The sequence below is a fragment of the Glycine max genome, chromosome 14 (genome assembly GCF_000004515.6).
Source record: "Glycine max cultivar Williams 82 chromosome 14, Glycine_max_v4.0, whole genome shotgun sequence".
NCBI classification, from domain to species: Eukaryota; Viridiplantae; Streptophyta; class Magnoliopsida; order Fabales; family Fabaceae; genus Glycine; species Glycine max.
Genome location: NC_038250.2, coordinates 29,584,568 through 29,601,447, shown reverse-complemented (window position 1 = coordinate 29,601,447; position 16,880 = coordinate 29,584,568). Strand labels below are relative to the sequence as shown.

General features: G+C 35.4%; 1 protein-coding gene and 1 long non-coding RNA gene across 9 annotated transcripts; both read left to right on the top strand.

The window, feature by feature from the left end:
- The first annotated feature begins 2,104 nt into the window (after positions 1-2,104).
- Positions 2,105-15,649, top strand: LOC100799794 (ubinuclein-1). Of its 8 annotated transcripts, none has more exons than XM_041008993.1 (13): positions 2,105-2,678; positions 4,518-4,604; positions 4,741-4,830; positions 5,129-5,205; positions 6,001-6,598; positions 8,241-8,340; positions 8,429-8,538; positions 8,724-8,810; positions 10,961-11,086; positions 11,503-11,634; positions 11,725-11,772; positions 12,902-13,003; positions 15,021-15,649. In XM_041008993.1, exons 1-13 carry the CDS (start codon positions 2,427-2,429, stop codon positions 15,471-15,473), a joined length of 2,262 nt encoding a protein of 753 aa, XP_040864927.1. In that variant the 5' UTR covers positions 2,105-2,426; the 3' UTR covers positions 15,474-15,649. The 8 variants fall into 8 exon arrangements, with proteins under 8 accessions (XP_040864927.1, XP_014622483.1, XP_040864926.1 ...); XM_014766997.3 differs by having other exon boundaries at positions 8,232-8,340; XM_041008992.1 differs by having other exon boundaries at positions 2,106-2,678; positions 8,727-8,810; positions 15,015-15,649.
- On the top strand, positions 9,965-10,576 carry LOC100784268 (uncharacterized). The gene has a single exon (NR_157274.1). It is a non-coding gene; the product is annotated as an uncharacterized lncRNA (long non-coding RNA).
- Positions 15,650-16,880: the final 1,231 nt, after the last annotated feature.

Sequence of the window (16,880 nt, the reverse complement as noted above, 5' to 3'; positions counted from 1 at the left end):
CCCGCATAAATTCATTATTTTTTTCTTCGATAATATCTTAATTTATAGTAAACCCTTCAACAATCGTCTGTTGCATTTGGAACGTGCTTTTCAGGTTTTGCAGGTTGGCCAATTTTGCCTTAAATTGTCCAAGTCCAGCTTTGCTTAGAATCAGATCGAGTATTTGGGCCACCTGGTGTCAGAGAAAGGTGTGGAACCAGTTCCAGAGAAGGTGCAGGCCATCTAACAATGGCCCCATCCATGTTCTTTTAGAACCTTACATGGATTCTTGGGATTAATTGGATTCTATCATCGATTTATTAAGAGCCTTACGTGTAGTGTCATTTATAGAACATCAAATGAATATGTAGTATGAGACATTCTTTATACGATAATTGTGCAATAAAAGGAAATACATGTAATTAAAAAGGATTACCAATTTGAAGTTTTCCTTCTATGAAGAGTTTAGTACCCAAAAACAATCAAAGTTGTTCTTTTAGGACAAAAAAATACAAGAAGTTTTTCTCCTCCCAATTCTCTTTCCCCTTTTACAGAAGAACCTTTCCCCTCAGTCCTAGGAAGAAAAATCTATCCCCTTTATTCCTCTTCTTTTGATAATATATAGAGGAAGAGAAAAGGCTCCATCAAAGAATTATGCACGTCATTGTCCAATGGTCCCAATGAGCATGCCAATCCTTCTCTTTATTTTAGAAAAAGGAGATGATTGACTTCCCTTTTGATCTTCCTTCTTCAGCTAGCACTTCTCATTTTTGTATGTAGTCAGTGGCCTATGAGGTAGAGCACATGACTTTGTAGAGCTTGTGCAACATGAAGAGATGGCGCGACAATGCTCTTTGTGCAAGATGAAGTGTGGTTGCATGGATGACGTGTGTGGGAGCCTATAATACACGATGGATTTAGTACAGTAGTGGGAATGCCTCAAATGAAACAGAGGGAGGCGATGTGATTGCTAGGTTTTTTGTCTTAAATGAATATGAATTGGGTTCAAAACTGGTTTGGACTATGGGTGTGGGTTAATGAGCCAATAACTTGACAATTAGAAATTTATTAAGTAAAACTTTTTTTTATCTTCTCTTATTTCTTTTTTTTTTTTATGAAATAGTAAGTAACCTAGATAGAATTGGGTGTTGACAATGGCCAATAGAATGAATAGATGGTTGACAGTAATCGTCCTAGTTAAAAACATGTTTAAAAATTGCTTTGCATAAATTTAAATATTTTGAATTTAAATATTTGAACATGAAACAATGGAAGTAATGGCCTGAAGCAATTGAAAAAGAAAAAAAATTGACCTCGATGATTCAAAATCTAGGTCTCCATGTTTCGAAGGAAGGTAAGTAGGCTTCAAATAAAGTAAAAGATTCAAATATATGGACGTTGGAGTGTATTTCGATTATTAGCATTTGACCATGCATTTAAAGGTATGTTCTTCACTAACTTCATGTGTCATTGAATCGTTGATGTAGACTTGGATTAGAAAATGAATGAACACACTTAAAGGAAAGAAACCATTGTCAAAAGCTTTGCTTTGTAATTAAGGTGTATGGTATATGAAGTTAGTGATGAATGTACCTTAAAACATAGTGTCACATGAAGGAAAACACAAAATATTGTATAATAATGATGAAAACATAATATTATATAATAAATATATGATGTAGATAGTTTAAAATTAGGGTTTAAAGAATAATAAAGATAAGATGAAAATAAGATTTTAGATAGGATTTAATGAACACTAATGGTAGAATGAAAATAATACTAACAAATATGAATATAAGATAAACGTTTATCATTTTTTTTATTTTTCGTCAATCATCTTAATTGTTAAGTGATATTTTATTAAAAAATATACTTATTCCGAAAGTATATGTCTGAAACTATGATTCATAGCTCTAGAGACACATTTCTAGAATAGGTATATGTAATTTTGGAAAGACCTTGGGAAGCAAAATGTGTGTGAAAATGGATATAATGGGTAATTATGGGGCAGAAAGGGCGTTTCGGGTGTAAATAGCAAGAGCCAGAAAAAACTATCTCATCGAACACAGGATCCGGGTCCGGCCCAAAGAATACCCTTACCCGCCCCAATTCTCTTTTCCCTCCCTCCCATTCTCGGAAAACAGAAGACTGGAAAAATTTTACGACCGAGTCCAGTTAAACTTTAAACCCCTTCACAATCCCCCTTTTTTTTTCTTTTAATTTTCCATAATATTTTCTTTTATTTTTATCTTTCTTTTCTTCCTCTCAATTTTGAATCCCGCGCAATCCCAATTCGCTTCTCCACTTCTTCCTCTTCTCGTTCTATCTGTTCGCTTTTCAGTTTCTAGGGCTTATTATTATTAACGTTTCATCTTCCGCCATGTTTCTCGCGCCCTAACAGTTTCTCCCCGAAATCTCGCGCCGACGCCCGATAAACTCGCCAATCGATGGCGGCGGAGGAGATGGCTCCTCTCGTTGGCGGCGGCGATTCCTCGTCGGCGACGGCGAGGGCTCAGTCGTCGTTCGTGAAGAAAGGCGACCGGCAAATGTTCACGGTGGAGCTCCGGCCGGGAGAGACCACCATAGTGTCGTGGAAGAAGCTCATGAAGGACGCCAACAAGGTCAACAATGGATCTGCTTCCGCACCGGAGCACCGCGCTCCCAATGCGAACCCTGCGCTCGAGTCCAGAATCGCTCCGGTGAGCCTCTTTTTAGGTTCCGAATTGTTGTTTCGAGTAATAATGTGTTTCTGAAATTTTCATTTAGGTTTATGTGTTTTTGTTTCTGAAATTTCTGTTCACGTACATTGTGATTCGGTGAGTAGGTTGCAATTTGTGAGAGGGTTACTGTGGTGTATGGATGATATTTTGAATTGTAATTTGCAAGAGTGGTTCTTGACTGAGCTGTGGCTTTTTTTTTCCCGGACTAAAATAAGAGTTAGGAATTAGGATAGTGCTATTTTTTAGGATTACGTTCTGCTAAACTGTTAATGATTGACCTGTCATGTTGTTATCTGGGAAGTGCCAGGATGTTTCTTGTCGTTTTCGGCAATGGTTTGTGCCGTACGGCGCTGATCTTACAGGAAATTATTTGAAAGGGTTTTGTCATGGCAAAGTCGAATTGTTAGCGGAAGTACTTGTATTTGACTTGAAATTTATTAGGTTGAATGCTTTATGCCCATTGACTTAATTTGGATTCGTGTTATGCCACGATGTTTCTTGTTGGTTTTCGTCAATGGTTTGTGCTGCGTGGCACTGCTCTTATGGAAAATTATTTAAAAGGGTTTTGTCGTGTCGAAGTCGATTTGCTCGCGGAAGTAGTTGTATTTGACTTCATATTTATTAGGTTGAATGCGTTATGCCTATTGACTTAATGTCTGTCTGTTTGTATTTGTGTTTTGTCCAGTGTTATCCATGGCGAATGGTGGAATGCCAAAATTCCACCACATAAACATGCCATTGCAACTTATGGCGCCGCCATTGCGGGCCTTTCTTCACAAATTGCCTATGATGGTTGGCAAAAATTCCACCTCGCCATTCTGCCTTAGCTGCTATTTAACTACACTGGTTTTGGCATGGTATAATTGCATCAACGCTAAAGCAAGGAAATGTTGCTTCTATGTCGATTAGCTGACTGGACGTGAAAATGTGCATCCCCGATGCAAATCCAAACACAGTAACACACTATTAATGTGTGGTCCTTTTTTAAATTTGGTGAACTGATGGAACATCATGTCATTTGCCTTTATTTAAAGTGATATATAGGTGTATTTGGAGTTAATGTTATGCTAACTAGTTTCATAACTTAAGCCTTAGATTTTTCTCATTAGTTTAAGGTAGTTAATAAAAAGGTGATCCAGTGTGCGAGGTTCTCATCTCTTGGGGTCTGGGGAGGGTAGATGCACAAAGCCTTTGATGAGGACATGCCTTACCCCCGCCAAGTGGAGAGGCTTTTTCCCAAGAGGTGAACCCATGACTTCCTCGTCACAGCAGCAACATTACCGTTGATTCAAGGCTCACCCTTGTTAAAGGGCATTGTATTTGGCATAAAAATCAATAAAGTATTATTTGCATATTTTTTAGTTGTTCCATACCTTTGTCTTCTACCTTCAATACATATTCTAATATGTAGATATTTTTATTAGCTGAATTTTCTTTTGAGATTATTAGATAGATCTGAATAAGGCTTTTTTATTATTTGGGAAACAAATAAGTTAGCAAACATCAAAAAGTAAATAGGGTACAGTTCACCAGTATCTGGCACCTACTTATTTTAATAGGACAAGTGCTGTTGTTTTGAATTCTGTTCTTATAATTCAAAACTATACAATAGTATATATCTATTTATTTGTAGCATGAAATTATATGGAGTCAAGGTAATCAAGCCTCAAATTGACTCTATCTTGTTTTAAGCCACAGTAGACTTATTTGTCATCTGGGTACTTCTATACCAGCAGGAATTAGCATATTGTCTTTTGAAATTGTTTGTGACTATGTGGTTTTGTGTTTCACTATTTTAATAATGCTTGTTGCTTTTAGGGACAACCTAAGGAGATTGAAGAAGAGGGCGCACCTCAGACAAACCGTTTCAGTGCTGTAATAGAGAAGATTGAACGCCTTTACATGGTATGGGTGTGTTGCTTCCTGAGATTGTTACTTAATGCTCTGCACAAAAATGAATTGGTTTCTACTATAAGTATTTTATTAAATTTTTTGAGTTATTTTCCATGTTGGGAATAATGGGACTCTGAATCATTTTTAGGGTAAGGACAGCAGTGATGAGGAGGATGCACTTGATGTTCCTGATGATCAGTATGATACAGAAGACTCTTTCATTGATGATGCTGAATTGGTTGGTATCTTTTTATACTGTTTTTATTTGTCATGACTCATGACAAGGGTTTTAAATATCGATCGTGGTCACGTGGTTTCGTCACGTTTGTTGATATTGTGGCAAATCTCGGACAGTTAAAAAACCTTGATATTGCGGCCCAAATCATGGTCGTTGACCGTTTTTTAAAACCTTGCTCTTGACATTATGACTATTTGACCTTTGATTGATTGATGATGACAGGAATTGTATTGTCCTATATTGTTGCCATTTCACCTTGCATATTTTTTTTTATGTAGTTCTACTGTTCTTTCTGCAGGATGAGTATTTTGAGGTTGATAATTCTGCAATCAAACATGATGGATTCTTTGTAAATAGGGGGAAATTGGAACGCATGTAAGTGTTATTTGCTTGAATATTTTCTGAGTATGTCAATTTCTTTTTTTTGCGAGGGCTAGCCTTGGTGCAAAACTAAGGCTGCTGCCTTGTGGCTTGGACATATCTAGTTTGAATCCTAGAAATAGCCTCTTGACTTGCGGGGTCATGTCTGTGTACATCTTCCCTCCTCAAATCCCATTAGGTGGGAGCCTCATGCATTGGGTTATGCTCTTTATGTCTATCTCTTTTCTTTGTAAACCACTTAATTTTGGAAGCCTTTGCACTTTCCTCTTTTTTAGTTGATGGGTATAATACTAAAGTCAATGGAATAATATTGCCACCATGAGGTATATATATGCTCGTGTTGTTATATAAACACGAAATGAGATCATGTATGATATTCACAGTCATAGTTTGAGTAGTGACAACAACTAATATTAGGGTTCCTGTAACTTGTTAATTTTATGCTTGAAATGTTGGTCTTGTTTCATTGCTGATTGTTGGCCTATTACACTATTGTTCTATACTATGGATTTACTTTTATGTACTTTAAACTAACCTATCACTTTGTTTGAGTTAAACTTTTCATCAGTTATAACTTAATGCCTTTATTAGTATCTGATGTTGTGGAGTTCTTTCTTCCTGTTCCTGATAACATTTTTTCTTGGCTTATGGTTGAATATTCTTTCCTGTGACACTTGTTTACATATGTTATGCCAACATTTTGAATCTATTAAATTGTAGTTTGGAGTAGATAATTTTTTCACGAAATTCCTGATTTTATTGATTTTCTGTTTCTTTCTATATTACAAGAAATGAACCTCCAGTATTACCTATCCAGCAAGCAAAGAAAAGGCGCCGAAAAGATATTCCGAAGAATCCTGGAGAAAATATTGATAGTCATGTATCAAATAAACATGTAAAAGTGGGCAAGACTGCTACTGGAAAGACTGCATCATTACCTGTGAAAAATACAATTAGTTCCTCCCATAATTTGGGCGTACCTGGTGAACATTATGAAGACATGAAATTTCGGAATCAATTGGATGTGTCTGGAATTAGTTCGAAAAGGAAAACTACGGACACTAGACCAATGTCGGATCCTCCTGTTTGTTCAAAAGTATCAACTGATGATGCTCCTGCTGCTGCAGAAGATGCTGAAAAAAAGAAGACCAGAGTACTTCAATCTAAGAACACTAGTGATAAATATAAAGATGCAAGTGGCTTGCTTGATACTTCTCATCAGAAGTACCATGAAAAAAGTGCATCTGCACATTCCAAATCCCACTCTGGAAAAACCTCAAGTAGTGTTGACAATTTAGAAAAGACTGGTCGGTTAAAAGATAAAAATGGCATCCGTGAACTGCCAGATCTTAACTTGTCTGTGGGAAAATCTGCTATACAAGCACCAGTAAGTTTATGTAGCTGCTTTTCCGTTGTCTTTATTTTATTTCCTATATGATTAATATAATTTAATAGGTTCGCTGCTGCACTTATATCAATTCATTTTTGCTATTCAGCTTTAAATTAAGGGATTCTCCATTCTAAGCCATAGTTATCATATGAAGCATGGTACTGCCCACCAAATAAGCACTTCTAGTAGATCAACTTTCATTGCGATTAACAGATTACATTGAAGCATGACATGCTGTATGCCAGGAAAAAGTGTGTGATAAGAACCTTGGGAGAATCATATTACAAAAACTAGCAGTTGTAGTTAGAGAGCTGAAAGCCTTATAAATGCCACACCAGGATCCCATACTTCCAACATGGGAATGAAGTCTCATTCCTTGCAATTGGATCTTATCATCTTGCTTACCATGCTCTACAGCCCCAATGCCCCAAAGCTAACTATTGTAGTGGGAGAGCCCAAGGTTTCTTACTTAGTTTTTGGGTGGGAGTGGGTGTTGTATCTGCACCCTAAATTGGGCTACTCCCCAACCCAGACAGTCATACAATTGGGGAGGTTGTCTTTTGCCTTTTATTTTTATTTTTATAATTAATCATATATTATACTATAAATTATTGTATAATAAAAACTAAAAACCAACATACCCCAGTACTCGAAGGCTCCTTGCCATGTGAAGGTATGGGGGAGGATTATTATACACAACCTTATTCTTGCGTATGCAAAGAGGCTGTTTCCAGATTTGAATCCATGACCCTGCTCACAAGGCAATATAGAAAAATGTTAATGCATAATATATTATATAATAGAGACAAATGTATAATGTATACCATATTATATATTACTACCTCTGTTCCTAAATATAAGATTCTTTTAACTAATTCATATCGTTAAAGAAAGTTAGTTAATTTGGTTAGCAACATTAAATTTATTAGCAACTTGTATTATTTTTTCAAAATTACCCTTAAAATTATGTTAACTCATCATCTCTCTTTCCACTTAATTACTTTTTGCCTAATTAATTAAAGTGTCCTAGTCTTCTGCTCCAATCCTTGTAAGAGAAATAATGAATTTATCTTGTTGATTTATAGCATTTATTGTAAGGTAATTAAGGGAGGGCGAGCCCTGGTGCAGCGGTAAAGTTGTGCCTTGGTGATTTGTTGGTCATGGGTTCGAATCCGGAAACAGCCTCTTTGCATATGCAAGGGTAAGGTTGCGTACAATATCCCTCCCCCATACCTTCGCATAGCGAAGAGCCTCTGGGCAATGGGGTACGAAGTGATTGTAAGGTAATTAAGGGTATTGTGGTAAAAAAAAATGTAAAAGACAACTCGAAAAGAGTCTTATACCTTGTGATTGATCTTAACAGTGTAGCATTATTGCTTCAATTTAATCTGTTGACTTGTTACCTTGGCCGTCGTGGATCATCCTTTTTCATTCAAAATAATTTCTATTTAAGGGATAATGATATACATGGTTGATTTTTCTTTAAGATTTCGGCAAACTATACTATCCATGCAGGGTGCACTTGGTGAGATGACATTTTCTTATTTAAATGACTTCTGACGACAAAAGTTGTGAAAGTGAACTGTTATGTGTGTAACATATACTGTATTAATCAAAATCTTGTTTGAAGCTTATGCAGAAATCTGAAAATGTGCTCAAGAAAGATGGTTCTACTGCTAGGCCTAAAATTACAACACTTGAGAAAGCTATTCGAGAGTTGGAGAAGATAGTTGCAGAATGTAAGTTTGGAAAATGTTTTGAAGCTCACATTATAGGCAATGTGGGAAGTTTGTTGCTAATGCTAAAGTCTTTTAAATATTATTACAGCAAGGCCACCAACTATGGAAAACCAGGAGCCTGATACCACACCTCAGGGTGTCAAACGGAGATTGCCTAGAGAAATAAAGCTGAAACTTGCTAAAGTTGCTAGATTAGCGGTATTGCCAAATTTTGTTTTCTTGTTGTTATGCTAAAGGCTTCTAGATATATGCACAATTTTGTATTTTTTTTCTCAAGTCTTCTCAGTTTGGACATTGTATACAATATTTTGATTTCACTGGATCTGGTAGTTAGAGTATAGAATATTTATCATTGTAATATTGACTATATGTTTCTGTTGCAGCAGGCAAGCCAAGGGAAAGTATCAAAGGAGTTACTTAACCGTCTTATGAGTATTCTTGGACATCTGATTCAGCTCAGAACACTAAAGGTATTTGAGCTTGATAAACATAACAGATAATCCTTTAGTATGTATTTCAGTTTCCGGTTATAATCCTCCAGTGCATAGGTGGAGCTTTATAGCACTAGGCTGCCTTTTTGTTGTTGAACCCAAAAGTTATACAAAATTTGAAAATTGAAACTAATTATTGCATCTCTCAAATCACCTATCTTGCTGTCCAGTCCACTATCATGAACTTTTGCACTATTTGTAGTTTGTTTAGTGATTAGGATATGATTTGACAATGCCATCTTTAGGCTTGAATACATTCGTGACCTAATCACATTGTGGTTTGATTGAGTGACTTACTTTTGAGACCTTCTTAAAGATTGATTCTCTTCTATTCCTTTTTTTTTCCTTTTCCCTTTTTATGATTTGAATGTCATATATCTAAGGGCTCAAGCTAGGGTGGGCAATCCTCTTATGGCGGCAGATGATTTTTTCGCCATTAGATTTATTACTTTTAAAATAAAGGATTCAATTTTTTTTTTCTTTTTTTGCTTCTTTTTTCCCAATCTGTCCCCACCCCCTTCTCTCACTCCATGTCGTTGCCTCACTGCTGCTGCAATGACACAAGCCACCATAAAGGCATAAACCACCCTAGGACAGCATAACCTCTACTACAACCACCATAAACTACCATTACAAAGCACTACCGGAAACAATCACCTAAAACCCAAACAAATCACAACCCACCATAAACAAAAAAGAAAACCAGTGTCGATGGCCTTCGCCAAGTTCACCAGCACTGACTCAGGCTTTCTGATGCACACTACCAGATTGAAGCTGTGTGCCTAGAGGCTCTGGCACAGGTCAGAGACAGACTCAACCAGGGCGGTGCAGCGGCGATGGAGGCAGACTCGGCGTAGTTAGCGCAGTTGAAGTAGATGAGGAAGGAGAGGACTCGGTGGTGGCAGTGAGGCAGTCATTGCGGAACCAGACAAGGGCAGTGCAACAGCATTGGAGGGTTCGTGTCGTGCTGCTGGTGGGACTTGGGAGCCTAGGGAGAGATGGTCATTGAGAGGAGAGCGATAATAGGGCAGGGGGATCTTGGGTTGGATGAAGGAGGAACTGATGGGGAGAGTGAGGCTACTGCAAATGGAGGTTTTGTGGTGGAAAGGGGTGAGGGTGTCAAGGGAAAATCAGGAAAGATAATTATCTATTATAAAAAAGAAAATGGGGACCTTTGATTTAAAAGAGAATAAATCTAAAAGTGAAAAAATCATCTCCTATTGTGGGGGACCTATGAGGGTTCCCCACCCTAGCCTGAGCCATGCCTGAGTCTATGAAATTCTTATTTCTAATTGATTGTTTGCCAACTTTCATTTTAATAAAAACTGGTTTTCCTTCAGGAATGAAGGACCTGTTTGCTTTAGACTTTGGTGACTCCACAGTGACATATGGCCTTCCTGAATTGATTCTAAGTCAAGATTGGTATAGCTTATTTTGGGAGAAATACTAGCTTATTTCTTAAACTCTCTCATGAAGCGGGCAAAAATAAGTAATTATTCCTTTAAGTAAATTGAACCAAACACTCACTAATCGTAATTGATCAAGTTTCTCAAGCTCCCATTTTTAATGCTATAGAAACAGATTTAGGTAAAGTAAAACTTTGTTGCCTTGGTGAGTAGAACTTGCATGTGTTCTATACCCACACTCTTTATTTATAATTACGGATTAGGGTAGAATGAATCAATCATGGATACGAAAAATCAATCTAATCCCTAATTTGTGGTAATGGATACTCTTTACATGATAAAATGTTTTTTTTTTCTAACACTAACAGTAGAAGCTGGTGATTTTTTTTTAAAAAAAGAATCTCTATTCCTATCACTATAAAATTAATTTTGTGGCAAGTGGATTCTAATTTTCTAGTGATTTCCTGTAATTATATTTCAAAAGTTATTCTTCAGTATAAAAGTCAAACAAACTCAACCATGAATTCCATTCTTTTACAACCCAATCCAAAAAAAAATAATTTCCCACCTATTATTTATTGTTTATGTTGTCAATGAAATTTTGCTACTATTCTTCTCTTTGTTTATAATTTATATTTATATTCATCATTAGATAGGTAATTTTAGTTACCATTTATGCTTGAATTGAAACTTATCTTCTTATTCAATGTCTTCCTGCGACAGAGAAACTTAAAAATTATGATCAGTATGGGTTTGTCTGCGAAGCAGGAGAAAGATGTTAGGTTTCAACAGAAAAAGAACGAAGTTATTGAGATGATTAAGATGCAGGCCCCGACTATGGAATCCAAGGTTTATTATAGTTATACTTGCTATTTCATTCCATATCAAAATCTAATATTCAGTACTCTTGCTTGTTTTAGCTGGTTCATGTAGCTACTTTTTGGTTCCCCCTATTATAGTTATAATTCATAGTATACTTATTTTCACTCTTTTTTATGGATGCTTCCTTTATATCGATTCAATGCAATTTTGAGTTTTATATGCAAATCCTTATTTTGGCATGTTTACTTATGTATCATTTTTACCTGGAAAGGGATTTCATTAGTTGTAATTATGAAACTCGATCTAGTTTTGTTGATATATTTCCTGATATTTGCATTGTATCTTGATTGCAATTTTAATGGAAATAACTGTAATTTTGATTGATTAATGAAGTTTTTGGTTATTTAATACGGGATGCTTTTTCATGTTTTCCTGCATTTCAGCTACAGAAGCAAGCTGGAGTATCTGGGGAGCAAGAATTAGGTCCTGATGGGAAGCCAATAACTACAAGGAATTTTAGTATGGACACTGCATTGGAAGACAAGATTTGTGATCTCTATGACCTTTTTGTTGATGTACAGAAGTTTGAACCTAAAGTATTTATTTTGTAGATCCTATGTGGTTTGAAGTATGTTCTTAATGAATCTTATTTGCAATTGTTCCAGGGGTTAGATGAAAATGCTGGTCCGCAAATCAGAAAGTTGTATGCTGAGGTGGTTCAAATTTTCTACGCCTTCCTCTCAATATATGTCTAGCAGAGAGTTAATGTATTTCTAGTGTTTATCAGGAGTTGAATGATGAATTTATGCTACAGAGAATCATAAACTTGATTTGTTTTTACATGTCAGACTTTCAGTACCTTCTTCCTCTGGGTTTGATTTGGTTTACTTTCTTTACCATATCTCCTAGTTTAAGTTAAAATGACTAAATTGGTACTATTTAAAATCTCTTCTATCCCTTCTTTTCAATACCATAGTTATCAATAGTGCACCATCGTGGTGCAATTGCGGAGGTGCAGAGCAGAATGTCATTCAGATGTGACAATTGCAGGTGGGGTGTTTTTGCTTCACAGCTGCTGTAGCCTCTTTTGCTGAGAAGCCAGTGAAAATCCTTTTCTGCCTCTAAAGTGAAAAGCATTTTTGAGGGTTCTTTAAGTGTAAAATTGAATTCCCTCCATTTTCAGAAAACGTATATAACCCTAACCCTCAATTTTCCTACGTTTCCTCTTCTCCTTTTCTGTGGTTGATAACCCCTTTCTTTTCTCTCTTATCTTTGTTCTGCTGTGCAACCAAACCTGCGGAGCCTCGCATGTATGGAAATTTTTACAACACCCATCTCTGTTCTCATCTCTATTCTGACTTAATAGATATTTTTCTTCCTTCATTTTTGTTTTTATTTAATTGTATGTTTTTCTCAAGACCTATGATTTTTTTATTGATAGTGTGGAATAGGCCAAGAAATTTTAATTACAAGTATTGTTTAGCATATGTAATTATGTAAGTAATGATGGATCATATATCTGTATAATAATCTTTAAAATAGCAATCATGCTATTCACTATCCCACTATAACTTGAGGTTTGGCTGCTAAGCATTGGTATCTAGGATTGATAACTATGTTGAAAACATTGAAAAGAATTCTCAATTGTATTTTCGCACATGTAAATTTTCTTGATTGCCATTGTTTTCCTTCTTCTGAGTCCTCATAAATGATTCTCTTATTTCAGAAGCTTGTGTTACTTTTTGTGTGTATTGCATATGCATTGCAGTTCTGGTGTCTAAATTAATATGTTTGCTTTTTTAAAACATTTTTTCTCACTTTCAAGTGCATTGTCCTCTTCAGCTTGCGGAATTATGGCCAAATGGTTACATGGACAACCATGGGATCAAGCGTGCAATTTGCAGGTCAAAAGAAAGGCGCAGAGCACTGTACAACAGACATAAGGTATGCCTTTGCAATAAATAATAGCACTTAACTTTGGTGTAGTAATATTCTAAAATCTCTATTAAAACAAAGAAGCCTTTACAGTTTACATGTTCTCTGTTTTGAAAATTTAAGAGGAGTTCCATGATCGTAATTTGTGGTCTAGCATGCAAATACCTATGTGGAAACCAAACAGGAGTCTTTTAATTTGTCTCTTCATCCTTACCTTAATTATGGCTTTAAATAGATAACTATGAATTATGAATCACTGAAAATATTGTTAAAATGTTAACTTATTGAGCTATTATTTCCTGGATGTGTCAAATCTGATTCACCTTGGCTAAAAATGGAAATTTAGATTTTGCAATATATGGATTCTTAGTCAGACATGGTTTTGCAATCTGAAGAATCTGACTGAGAGATTGATATTTTTTGTTCAATGGCTTTTGGCATTTTCTCTAATCTGCTCTGCTCCTCTCTCGACCCCCTTAGTTGACTACTACTTGGGGAACCCTTCCTAGACCCATCCCAAACCCTTGCATTGACCCCCTTAGTTGACTACTACTTGGGGAACCCTTCCTAGACCAATCCCTAACCCTTGCATTGACGCTGCCATCAACCCTTCCTAGACCAAGCCCAAGCCCTGTTTCTTTTACCTCAAAAGTTGGAATCAATGCACTGCTTCTCCATGCATGCTGACAGACACAAGTTGTACTACCAATATAGTCAGCTTTGTCTGGTGTGCCTTAAGAAGACGATACCTAAGCCATCCACCCCTTCTAGCTGTTGCTATCAAAATTAGGTAATTCAACTTTTTTTGTCCATGCCAAAGGTTCATCAAAGATTGATTCAGAATTATCTGTGCCACATGAGCATCCAGAGAATTAGAGAACATAATTGCACCCCATACCCCATGGTTATTGATCATCTTCAAGAACTGCATCGTATTTTCCAGAGCTTCTATTATCAAATTCCATGTTGTCCATGGAAAAACAAGATCTGGCAACTCAAACCAAATTGTTACAAACTGAACAAAAAGAACTGAGAAATCTAGAGAACGAAGAGAGCAAATACACAATTTTGTAGAATCACAACAGAAAAAGGATTTTCCCTTCCAGGGGTTTCCCCTTTTACAACTGAGTCAATGTGCTGCTTCCAAAACTATAAAAAATCTGAATGCTCCTCTTCTATTCCCTGTCCTACTATTTAAGCTAAATTCCTTAATAAAAATTTTAACCACCTAACCATTTTACTGTTCTACCTAACCACTCTTTGGGCCTTATCATAGTATGGTGTTGAATCTGTTAGTATAGTTAAGGTTTTGTTTGGATAAACTTCTCCATAATTACTTATTGAAGAAAATAAGAAGGTAAAATGCATTTAGTTTCTTCATAAACTAAAATCAACTTATGTGTTTTAGCTTTTGGAGAAGTTAAATGAAAAGAGCTTCCATAAAAGTTAAATGCATTAGTTGATTTTAGCTCATGGAAGAAGCTCAGTTCATTTTACCTTATTTTCTTCTCCTATAAGTGTTTATGGAAAAGTTTATCCAAACCGAGCCTTAGTCTATTAGAGGGACTAATTCTCTTGCATGCATGAATTCTAAAATTAATTGATAACTGATGCCGTCTTAGTCTTTGGCCTTCCAAAATGAGGATGCTCCAATAATCATGTTTTTTCCTGTTGCCATCAAGGCTTTTATATAGGAGCTTTACTTTATTTGTTTCTTCTCTGTTCAAACTCTTAAAGCAATGTAGCTTGTCTAAGGTTTATCTTGGTATTTTTACTAGACATTTATTTATTAATAGACCATTTCTGTATGGCCATAAAATTGGGGAGGTGGGGTAGGAATTTATTTACATGTGGCATTTAATTTTTCATGATTTTAAATGCTACGAATACATTTTGGCCATTGATGTCAGAAGAATTGGAGAACTTGCTTTCTGTTTTTTGTATGTACAGATGACAATCAGGATTTGATATTTTTGAGAATGATGTTTAGTTTTCTATCTCACTGATTACTTATTGTTAGGATCAGGAGAAAATTAAGAGGAAAAAGTTATTGGCACCTCGACAAGAGGAGGATGTTCAATTTGATCCTAGTCCAATTACTTCGCAACAGCCCATGCGAGAAAGGTTAGCTACAGACTCTAGCAGTCATACTCATACTTCAGTAAACAAGACAGTTTCTAATACAATCACCGCTGCACGGGTTCACAATCCTTCTGAGAATGGTCCAAAACAAGAAAGAGCAAAGGGAAGTTCAAGTGGTTCTCTGGATGATGTCAAGGGTGCAGACGGTGTTTTAATAAAGAAAAAGGTAAAGAGAAAGCCAGATCAGGGTTTGGAAGGAACTCATTTTCGCCCCGAGAAGTCAGCAGCTTCTCTGCAAGGAGAAGAAAAACCAAGATCCCTAAAGCAGTCTGCAGGTGTTCCCCCCAAATCAAACCTTCAGCCAACTTCTCTACCTGGGCTTGAGCAGTCAAGCTAACATGATATCAACTAGGATGTTTACTCGACAGAAAGTATTTTACAGTTTTTCCCCCCTAATTTTTTTTTTGGCTCAATTCTCCCAAAATCAATTAATATTCTACTTACTGTTACCATTTTTGTAATTAGCGTCCTTGCAAGGTTCCATGAAATATAGGTAGATTTGTTGGTTGTTAAGTCATATTGGCAACTCGAGTCTGGCCTCACCGTGCTTCTCGCAGTTAGTGGTGCTTCTGCAGCGAGATCGCAATTTTGATCAAAGAAACAAATAATCATGAATAGGGGTTGAGTAAACGAGTAGCAGTTGCCCCCATCTATGCATTAGTAGTCCTTTAAACAAATCTTTTCTGAATTAAACTATCATTGCTTCATAAAATTGTCATCAAATTAGTGGTTCATATATCTAAAATGTCACCATGGTCCTTACAGAGGATTAAAGTGATGAAAAAAGAAACCTAGAAGTTTTTGTTATTGTATTCAAATAAATCTAAACAGTTTGATTTAGAAACAGATTAAATCTTTAAAAGAAAATTTTAAAATATTAACATATTTGTCTTTATGGATGAGTGGAGTGGTGATAATATAACGGTTTTAATTTAATTTTGATTTCTCTATTTTTCAAAATTTGTAATTTTGATTTCCTATTCTAAATGGGAGGCATTTAGTCTCTTTATTTTTTAAAATTTTTAATTTTAGTTTTCTATTTTAAAATAGAGGAATTTAATCTCCTATTTTTCTAAAATTTATAATTTTGGTCTTTCCCTTGATGTGGAATAGTTGACTAGTTGATTATTAAGAGGTTAACAAACGTAGATTAAATAAATTATTTCATGTTCCATTATAAAATTTGGATTAAATAAGTTAATTTCTTATCAATAATTTTTTTTGAATTTGATAGACTAATCAAAATGGTAGATTTTACAAAATTGAAAAGCTAAATGTCTCTTTTAAAATAGAGAGACTAAAATTGTAGAATTTAAATTTTATTTTAAAATAAAAGGATCAAAATTACATATTTTAAAAAATAAGAGGACCAAAAATACATTTAAGTTTAATATAATTTGTAAGGGACTAATTTAATGGCCAATTAAATATTTAAGGATTAATTTAGTGATAATTTTTGGATAACTAAATTGGTTGAAAAAGGTTTTTTTGAAACAAAAGATTCTTGAAAGATTAATAATTTTTAACATGTAATCTTTTGTTATGAGAATAAAACAAAAGTTATGTTATTTCATTTATGATTAGAGAAGCAATACAAGATAGGATATAATCAAAGATATGAGAGCTAACATAGCATCTTGAAGTTCTTGCTAAGTTGAGAGCTACTGGATTAACTTGTTTCTTTACAAAATTTACCCTAAAGTTTCTGAAATTGGAAAAGGTTGCTCAACATCTATTTAAAATG